This window comes from Sparus aurata, chromosome 7 (assembly GCF_900880675.1).
Source record: "Sparus aurata chromosome 7, fSpaAur1.1, whole genome shotgun sequence".
Lineage (NCBI taxonomy): Eukaryota > Metazoa > Chordata > Actinopteri > Spariformes > Sparidae > Sparus > Sparus aurata.
Window position 1 is genome coordinate 26,168,950 of NC_044193.1, and position 10,001 is coordinate 26,178,950.

Genomic DNA, 10,001 nt, shown 5'->3' on the forward strand with positions numbered 1-10,001 from the left:
GATGTATTTGTTGTACCCAAGAAATAAATATTATTTAGAACTCGGAGAAGTGCTGAGGAGAAAGACGTACAAGAAATGTGAACCAGATGCTCTTTTTCAGGACGAACTGTACCTGTCGTTTGGCCAACGAGGAGGAGTCCTGCAGCATGTCCATGATGATTGGAAAAAGTTCGTCCATCCACTTCCTCATCTCGAGACCACTCACCTGATGTTGCCAGAACATTAGACAGATTATGACATTATGCCAGTTTTGATTTGCTCTCCTGTGTCAGCCCTAAGACTTCAGAAATCATTAAAGGGAATAATTACTTTTTACATTACAAAAAGAGATCCATAGCCCTTAAGTGTAGAATTTTGACATTATTAAGTATTTGTCAAACAATTCTGATGGCTGTTGTTTGTGAAAACTCGTTTTCTGTCCGTTCATGTCTGTGTCCCTGGGTCAGATTTGTTAGGGCAACATTTACTACAGTGTTTTGTTTTGTTTTTAAACCACTATGAGTTACCAAATCAGGATTTTGCAAATCTACACATAGGGCCTTAAAGCTTTATACATTTATTCTCTACTTATGTAATGTCTATTGTATTCCCTACATTTTCTTGTGTCTTCCTGGGCTGGTTCAAGAGCAGTCGGGCTTCTGTGTCCTCCTGCACTGAGTAAACCCTGAACATTTGGTCTACCTGAGCTTCTCCTGCGCTCTGTATGAACTCCACATTCTGCCTGCCTGTAACTGGGCTTTCCTGACTCCTCTGCTGAGACCATCGAACCACCTGGACAGGGTGGAGCAAGGCACACATCCATGGCTGGGGCGCTACTTTCTCTCAGAAAAGGACATGCTCAGGCTGCTTGATTGAAAATGTGAGTGATGCCAAAAATTTAATTAAATGCAAAGCAGAGAACATTCTGCTCAGACGTACTAGGTAGAGAGTCAATGTGATATGACACCGTCCCCATGAAACCAGCCTTACCTGAGCCAATTCGCCGATGGTTGCAAGGACACTAATGACCACTCCAGGGTTGGGGTCTGGGTCTTTCAATTTGAGGATCAGGGCCTGCAAAAGCAAAAGGTAACTTGTGTTAAGGTGTCGCTTAACACATTGGTCCCCAGTGAGCACTTTAAATTCATAATTAGAAAAACATTTCTTTAAGAGCTTCAGCAATTAAGACTTGAAAAAAAAAGGTAAAAGTTCTATTTCACACATGGACACGTCAAAATCTGCTGCCTACATCACCCATAGTGCAACTCAACCAACAAAAGCTCAGTGGAATATTCAAGTGTGTTATGCTAGTAGCTCATCGTGGCTAGACGCATCATTTTCATACTTGTAGTCTTCAGGCCCAACTGACGCTAACTCAAATAGCATCAGTACTTCTTTTATCAGATTATATGGAGCTTCCTCTGACAGAACAAAAGGCTTTATCCAACTTCATCTTTTCCTACTCATACACCTTCACAACAGAGAACCAGCAGCGTCATACTTTGAGGATGGGCTCCATATATGGCCGTATGAGGCGGGGGGCGTTGGACACCAGGTGACCGAGCATACGGGCGCTCTGCTCTTTGTTCCTGCCGACACCACTGTGCTCCAGCTCAGTTAAGATCTGAAAGGACGCAAAAACAGAGATGAGTACAGCACACCAACTCTATATCTGGAATAAATCTTAATGAGGTTGATTCACAGTGCATATAATAGTGTTATGGAAGCAACACCAATCTGAAAACCTTCACTAAGTCTGGAGAAATGCTTTGAGTCTTTTAAGCTGTACAAAATAATGTGGCCTTTGCTGCCCTCTAATGGTTACTAATTGAAACAGCAGACAAAATGTGATCTTTACAAGCAGAAGAAATGTGTTTTAAAGATGTGTGTGATGGTAAAATTCTAAATTGCAGGCAACATCAACAAAACAAATGCTCTATTCCCTATTCAACAGCCTCTATGTGGTAAGTGATTATAGCATATTTCAATCTATTTGGATGAGAATAAGCTTTTAGCTTAAGGAGAAAAGGAGAAAAATGCCAAAAAAGTGGCAATAATTAGGTACTACAATGTTTTCAGTTGAATAATTAAAAGAAAATTATTTGGGGCATTCAACGCAACAAATCTTTCAACAAAGCATAGTGTGCTTTCTTTTGTGCCTGTCCTACCTGGATGAGCATCTTGCGTAGAAAGGGCATGACAAAGGCAGGGTTCATGCTGCTCAGACGTCCAATTGTGCAGATGGCCAGCTCTCTGATCTCAAACACCTCGTCGTTCAGTGCAACAAACAGTGCCTGCAAGTTCTCAGCCTGGGCGAGGTGGGCGTCGAATCGCTCATCTAGAGATGCCAGCACACAGTATCTGATGTCTGGATCTGCAGGAGAACAGGGACAAGAAAAACTCTTACGTTTTTATTTTTATCAAATGCAGATTCCTCTCCCTTACAATGACCTTTATATATTATCAGCTTAAACATAACTGCAACTTGGTACTTCCACCCTTTTACCTGGGTCGGTGATTCCAACAACTAGCAGCTTGCTGAGCACATCTGCAACGACCTGCACAGCGGTCTGGCTGACAACGTGGCCACTGATCAGGTGGATGGAGGGCGTCAAGAGGCGTGAGCAGGTCCGAGCCGCCTCCATCCGGATTTCCTTGTGTTCACTGTTTAGGAAGTGATCTGCACAGTGGCGCACAAACTGGGTGAGGGAGTGACCTGGTGAAAGAACCAAAGAGTTAGTTAACACTGACCCACCATCAGCTTGAGGACTCTTTACTTTTTATCCAGACAGGACCATTTTGCTTATTCAAATCTGGGATTATAAAGTTGGTGTTCAGAGTTAGAAATATTCCATTACCCATAGTAACACCTGTTCTATAGTGTCGTGTCACTACAGCTTATTTTGTCACCCTGACACTGTTATATGTGAGAAGTAACGGTTTCATCCCAGAGGGCTGTATGCAGATATTGTTGGAAAATATTAAGCAAGTCAGCATGGTGACTGAATATGAGTCAAATATGAGTAACCCCATTGTTGTAGTCTCACACTGAATTTCCCCTCAAAACACCTAATTTAAAGCATCAACGCAGCTTCTTATAATTCCTATTCAACAATACTTGTAAAAAACACAAACGTGGGTTGTATTGTGAGCAGAATTTAAGTAGCCTTAATTGTAAAAGTAACTTTAAAAATGTTTTTTTCTTTAGAAATATAGTCATGTAATGAGAAGGGCGAGCTCTGGGGAGTAAAACCATTCTATGAAAACATTTTAAAATGCTATTGCTTGTCACTGCTAACATATTACATACGGCGTCGAAAGCCACTGCAGTAAACAGAAATATGAACCTTCTGTTTATCCATTTATTTCAGCTATTTTAATAACATTCCTCACCTAAAAATACAGTATAATAAATCAATTTGAAAAGCGAATGAGTTCAAAACAAATAGACAAGTTTTATGGGGAAACAAACAGAGCTATCTGTAATTTGGTTCAGTGATATGTTGACACCCAAAGCTGTTTGGGTCCGGTCCAGTCCAGAGTACTGCTAAAAACACCCATCAACACAACCACTTCAGACATTTTTGCAGTTCACTTACTCTTTTCTAACAGACCATGTGCTCCCCCCCCCCTGCCCCCTTGTGGCGGCTTCACTCACTGTGCAGTATGAAGGCAGCAAGGCAGTAGATGTTTCTTTTCATGCTTTTCATGATTTTTTTTTCTCTGTAATGCTGTGACGCACATTTAAAAAAACATCAGTTTTGCTTCTGAAAGAACTAAATTCAAAATCAATCAACTGATGGAGTTTGGTCTGTTAGAAGAGAACTGGAGGTCAGTGTGTTTCTCTGCCAGTGAAAGAAATATATTTAAAAATAAAATATGATAGTCATGCTTCATCGCAGTGTCTTGTAAGGTTCTTGCCTTCAAACTCAAAGCTTCCCAGCGTGCGCAGGGCCAGTGTGATGCTGCCTACGTCACTGGCCTCAGGGATGTTTGTGAGGCTCGGCGAGGCCAGCTGGTGAGCCAGGCCTTTGGGCATGCCAGGGTGACGCAGTGGCTTGTGCATCAGCACCAGGGAGAGCATCTTCAGCAGACCGTCCTGGATGTCCTTCTTCAACTGGGGGATTTGACGGCTCAAGTCGTACAGCACCGCCGTCAGTGCAGGACTAGATGAGCAGAACACAGTGGGCAAACAACCCAATATCACTGACAATGCGGGCAGATTGTGATGTGTTTATAACAAATAGAACTTTAAATATAACTGTCAGCCATATATATCGATCTCTCCATTAAAACCCTGCTACATGTATAATTGCAGTCCAAAAATCAAGTCAAACCTTGTTTATGTTGAATAATTTAGGGTGATGAACCCATTCTGTCTTACCTGAGGCCCACAGCCAGCATAGGCTCTAGCAGCTCCTTGATGTCTGGTTGGATGCTTGGACCCATGGCTCTGGAGAGCATGCTGATACAAGTAAACACTGTGGCATCCACCTGCATGGTCTTCTGCCTCCTGCACACATTTCCAGACCGGAAAGTGGGAAAAAAAACATGCACAAACTGTAAGTCTCTTTCCGTTTCATAGACATTAAGGCAACATTACATTCTACACTCAGATTAAGCGAAATTAAATTAGCCAGTGGAGACTGAGGAGGGCCTCATCCAACATAGAACTACCAATAACTACAAAACAGCAATGATGCAACTATGATATCTGAGCCTTCCGATACAAAAGTTACACATTAATTATTAAAATACTAAATGACAATAAAAACTAACAAATCAAACATATCAATATCTTGATTTGAAGGAATATAATTTATAGTATAAACACTGACTTGTGTGCAAAGTCTTTGGGTGGCAGGGCAGCCTTGATGATCTCAAGGACCTTGGAGAGGTACGGCTGGATTTCTGCCCTGACAGCCACCACTAGCAGCCCCAGAGCCTGGAACGCTGCCGTCCTCTCCTTCTCCTTCTTCAGACAGCCCAGCAGGTAGCCCATTGTGTCTGCCAGGTACTGGTCTACACAGTGGATGGAACAACCACAGTGCATATGATTGAAGGCAGAAGTAGGGCTTTGTATAGTTCGCAATTTGACCAGGAGAAACTTGAAATAGTGTATTACAGCAGAGCCCAGTGACATCAGGACAGAGGAGCCAAAAACATATTGGTCATGATTTCTTTACATTTCGTGCCAAGAGGATATCGTGAATTGAATGCACAGCTGCATGTTACTGAAAGAAAAATGGATTACATTCAATCATCCCACCTGTAAAGATATGTGGCTGGAAGGCAGCCAGCCGTGGTAGCAGGTTGAGGATGGTCATCTGGATTAGAGGGTTTTTACTCGTCCTGTATTTCAGCACCCACCGACACACCTGGACAGAGTGCACAATAAAAGCTTGTGTCAACTGGGATTTGTATGGTGCTCTGAGCAGCACTGGCCTTGTGTTGCTGACCTACTTGTTAAATCTCTTCATGGGTCCTTTTGATTGTAAGAGAGCTTACAGCTGACAAGTCAAAGTGCTGCAACTAACAACTATTGTCATTGTTGATTAATTGGTCTCTTATATTCTCGATCAATTTGTTGTTTGGCCTATGACATGTTGATGAACAAGTCAGTGTGTCTCATCTTCAAATGTCTTGTTTTGTCCACAACCCAAATATATTCAGTTCACTGTCATACAGAAGTAAAGAAGCCAGAAAATACCCAAATATAAGAAACTGGAATTTGAGAATCCTTATAAAATGACTTGAATGAATTAAATATCAAAATAGTTGGTAATTAATCTAAAAGAAGAAAATCTATGAATTAATTTCTCAATAGTCCTATTAATCAATCATGCTTCATGGACTGTTGGGCACGTAACTTTTCCTTTAGCCAAAATTCTAGAGAATAAATCAGAAAAGCTCTTTTAATTGTAAAATGTAATTCCATTTCTTGCTTTTACCGTGTTGCCAAAGAAACTTTAGACTACTTTTTTTTCCTCACACTAACCAACGCATTCAGTATGCCATCTAGCACTTATCAGCCCACACTAGGAACCAAAACAAAGTGCTGGAGTGAGTTTTAATAGTCAGCTTAGCCACTGTTCAAGCAATCATTCAAACCACAATAGTAAAGGTGGACAAAATGACAGGAATACCATATGCTGTGATGCATTCCATTTTAACAACACTGCCATCCAAAATGCTGCATAGTTCAATAAACACCTCTCTGGCAGTCTACACAAAACCATTCATCATTTACTGCACTAAAACCCGAAATCTCGCCCGAGTCCTCACTTTGGAGTGAAACTTCATTCTGACAGCAAACTACTGAAACACAAGCGAGTGACATACGATGGAGACGGCTGAGGCGGACAGACTCTGTAACCCCGTGAAAAATATGTTTTGGATTTATGAGTTTTGTCTTCACTGACGGCACATACTATACATGAAAGTGTATAGCTGCAGAGTTTCATGTCCAATAGAGAATGGCATAATCATGCTTTCTATAATATAGAAGTGAATATATATACTTTGTTCCATCAGAACCATAAACACCAACAACCATCTAATTTTGTGGTGTTAGTATTACAATTCCTCATAAGCTGCTTTTGGCAAATTTATGAAGACATCCTATATCATTACACAAACGCTTCATAAGAGCTGCAGTGTTCACGTGGGTAGCACAGCACTGTCCTGATCGCTGACATATGACAGCAATGACAATATGTTCAGTTTCTATCACTTGGTAAAATCTAAAATTGCACCGGCATGGTATGAATTTCTTAGAATTAAACAGAATACTATAACAATTGTAAGATTTCCAACACAACTGGTTTTTTTTTCTTGGAAAAAAGCCAGACCTCTGCTGTAAACTCTACCTGGTCGAATCGCTCCTCCATCAGCTCACGGCAGTATCGACTCTCCACTAGCGAGCTCTTGGCAGGTGCCGGTGCGGCTCCGAAGGTGAGGAAACCCTGCGGCGTGCTGTAGCCCAGCAGGCCCAGGAGGGCGTTGGACTGCTGTGGCTGCACCGACTGGAAGCTGGTGAAGGGTGTGATGTGGCGGGGCTTGGTTCCAAATCCCATCAGCTCCTTGCAGTACTTATCATGGACCAGCTGCTGCTGTGTGATCTCCTCCATCTCCTCACGCATTCGCTGTTGTAGGAACAAGACAGTGAGACGAATGTTTTGATCGTGGACGTCAGAATGTTTCCACAGTGGACTCAGCCCTCACCTCTCCCTCCATGCTGCTGATGCGAACCAGCTCGTTGAGGATCAGAAGAGCACCGTGGACCCTGTCGTCACGATTCATCCCTTTCTCCTTGGCCAGAGTCTCATCAAAGCCTTTCTCTGCCTCCTCAAAGGTTTGCTGTTAAAGAAAACAAAATCAATCATGTTGCTTATTACAAGGACAAAGCATACAACATGCCTCTTATGAACTCTTACCTTGTACCACTGTGGTTTCTGCATTTCCTTGGTCTCCCTCTGCGTGGTGAGGATGAGACAGGCTCGCAGTGCAGATACAGCTCCCTCTCGGATGGCTTGCTTGGGGTCCCATACTGCATAAAAGATGTTGTCAAAGAAGGGCTGCACTTGCTGAAAGAAGAAGGTGGGGGCACTCACAGCCAGCTCCCTCAACACCAACACCTGGGAAAGATAGAAATCATTTTAAGGGTGGTCATTACTTCCCCTTTGTGGGTTTATACATCGATATTGTGCTTTCAAACATCAGTGAGAAGCTATAATATCATCACAGGGCTCGTATAAGTGTGAGGATGTTAAAGCACATATTACTAATGAATGTTTGCAAAGAGAAAAAATTGTCAGAGACAGAGAGAAGTGTCTCACCAGTGGAACATCTTAGGCAATCACCATCAAACAATTACGTTTTGGAAAGATGTCCACAGAAATATCAGTGATTTTCCTTTAGACAATCAAGCTAGAAAAATCTATCACAAAAAAACTAACTGTGTTTGTGATCTGTGTGTCTATTATTGGATTACTGCCCACGTGCTTTGAGTTTTCATAACGCACTGCTCATTGCATCAGAGGACAACTGCAGATAAGATGAACACAGCTTGGAGCGCCCCTTAGCTCAGTTGGTAGAGCGGGCGTCTCATGTGCAGAGGTCGTGTCCTCACTGCAGCAGCCTGCGGTTCGAGTCCGACCAGTGGCCCTTTGCTGCATGTCATCCTGTTACCTGTCAACTCTGAGCTGTCCTATCAGTAAAGCCATAAAAAGGCCAAAAAAATACTCAAAAAAAAAAGTTGAACGAGGCTAGAGTAAGTTGGTCACACTAACAGTCAAAGACGACAGTATGCCAATGCCGAGTCATACTGTCCTTGGCCCTCATCTCACATAAACACCCCCATAAAGCGGTGTTATTTCAACAACAAACCAAACAGTCCCTGCTATCTGCTGTTCACTTACTGCAGCATGGCGTCGGCCTTCATTTCTGTCGGCTCCCAGCCACTCCAGGGCCCTCTTCACCTCAAACTCCACATACTCAGCGGTAAAGGTGTCCCCTGCCATGGACAGGTGGCCCATGGCTTTAGAGGCCATCTCCATCACCACGGGGTCGCTGGAGGGCAGCAGGTTCCGCAGGTAGTTGGCAAAGCGGCTGATCCTGGTGGCATTGCCTCCCTCGACTCCGATCAGGCTCACTGGAAGAAATCAATTGAGATGATACTGTTTCACACATACACTGTGAAAACTTAAGTGACATACACCCACAGCAGAAACTTATCTCATGCTAATGCCATCAGACCTTACGTAAATCAAAAGTTGCCGTAAACTTTATAAATTGGTATTTCAATGTTTCCGGCTTACCAATGGCAAGAATCCCTCCTTTCTTCTCATTCACATCTGAGCTGGATACCAGCTCAAATATGTGGTGGTTCAACTCATCATAGAATGTGGTGGCTTCATCTTGGCTTAACTGTGGAGGGGGTACAAAATCAGTGTCACAAAAACAAGAAAGTGGGAAAAGCAAGACTAAAGAATCCAACCTTTAATAATGTTAGTAATAAACTACAAAAAATGGGTCCCTGCTCACTTTATGAAACACTTATAACCAAAATTAAGTATGGATACATAACCACACCTGAAACAGTGTAAACAGCTGATCACTCCACAGCTCTTGATGACAACAACACTCTGACAGACTACAGTACACTGGAGGGATATCCTCATGGCAGATTTCAATTACATCCATGTTTGTTTTGATCGTACCTCTCTGAGCTCTGTAGTCACATAGTGCTGCAGATCTTTGGCAGATTTCGCCCTGGTGTCCTCATTTCGACTCTTCAGCCCACTGACAAACTGTTGCAGCACAGTGGCTGTGCCTGACATGATCACCATTTGGATGGCCTGGTCTGCAAGGACACAAATAAAAGGGACATGCTTTCACTGAAACGTTCTGGACTATCAAATTAAAAAAACGATGACAAACAGATCAAATAATAATCAGGACCAGTATAAATACCATGCTTGTAAAGAATAGTTGTCCTAAATAGTTTAAACAGGTCAATGTTGTTGTTAGCTGAAGCTTAGCTAGCTAACGTGTCTGGTTAGCTTGTAAAACAAACTGTCAGCCTTGCTAATTCGCAACAAACCAAGCAGAGACACCGCACTCTGCTAACAAAAGGTAGCATCATTTACACCACTAGCACAAAACTGACACGTCTAACTGGTATAGGTCAGGTACGGGCTTATTCAGAGCCTTGCGAGTGTATCATGCTGGTTTGTTTAGCAGACGTTAGCTGGTGCTAACGTAAAGCTATCTTGTGTAGCAAACCGTTAGCCAGATAGCACAGTCGCTTTGTAGCACTTACGTGTTTATATTTATATGCCGGGCACTTAATTGCTATTCTGCCCTTGCAGAATATCTCTCATTGTACGGCAGCGGGGCGAGCATGGGGCACCGATGTTAGCTAGCTGTAGTGTCGCTGTGTTGAGTTGGATCGTCTCCAGCAGGCTAAGTACAGCTAACTTCACAATCGTCGTGTTGCGTTCACTGTCCTGCGCAGAGCT

The 10,001-nt window shown here is 42.8% G+C and overlaps 1 protein-coding gene across 6 annotated transcripts in view; it reads right to left on the reverse strand.

Annotated features, from left to right (window-relative positions):
• mtor (mechanistic target of rapamycin kinase) overlaps positions 1-10,001 on the reverse strand; it is a 90,964-nt gene extending 80,963 nt beyond the window's left edge. For 2 of the 6 annotated variants that reach the window (XM_030422391.1, XM_030422389.1), the window contains exons 1-17: positions 9,803-10,001; positions 9,201-9,343; positions 8,799-8,907; positions 8,400-8,632; positions 7,416-7,616; positions 7,204-7,338; positions 6,849-7,124; positions 5,249-5,357; positions 4,818-5,001; positions 4,364-4,510; positions 3,901-4,145; positions 2,486-2,695; positions 2,148-2,353; positions 1,481-1,603; positions 970-1,053; positions 595-771; positions 113-205 (exon numbers count right to left, since the gene is read on the reverse strand). In XM_030422391.1, the coding sequence (XP_030278251.1) occupies positions 113-205; positions 595-771; positions 970-1,053; positions 1,481-1,603; positions 2,148-2,353; positions 2,486-2,695; positions 3,901-4,145; positions 4,364-4,510; positions 4,818-5,001; positions 5,249-5,357; positions 6,849-7,124; positions 7,204-7,338; positions 7,416-7,616; positions 8,400-8,632; positions 8,799-8,907; positions 9,201-9,329 (2,661 nt within the window). In that variant the 5' untranslated portion in view covers positions 9,330-9,343; positions 9,803-10,001. The remainder of the gene's footprint in view (positions 1-112; positions 206-594; positions 772-969; positions 1,054-1,480; positions 1,604-2,147; positions 2,354-2,485; positions 2,696-3,900; positions 4,146-4,363; positions 4,511-4,817; positions 5,002-5,248; positions 5,358-6,848; positions 7,125-7,203; positions 7,339-7,415; positions 7,617-8,399; positions 8,633-8,798; positions 8,908-9,200; positions 9,344-9,802) is intronic. The other 4 variants (XM_030422390.1, XM_030422392.1, XM_030422395.1 and 1 more) reach the window with 4 other exon arrangements.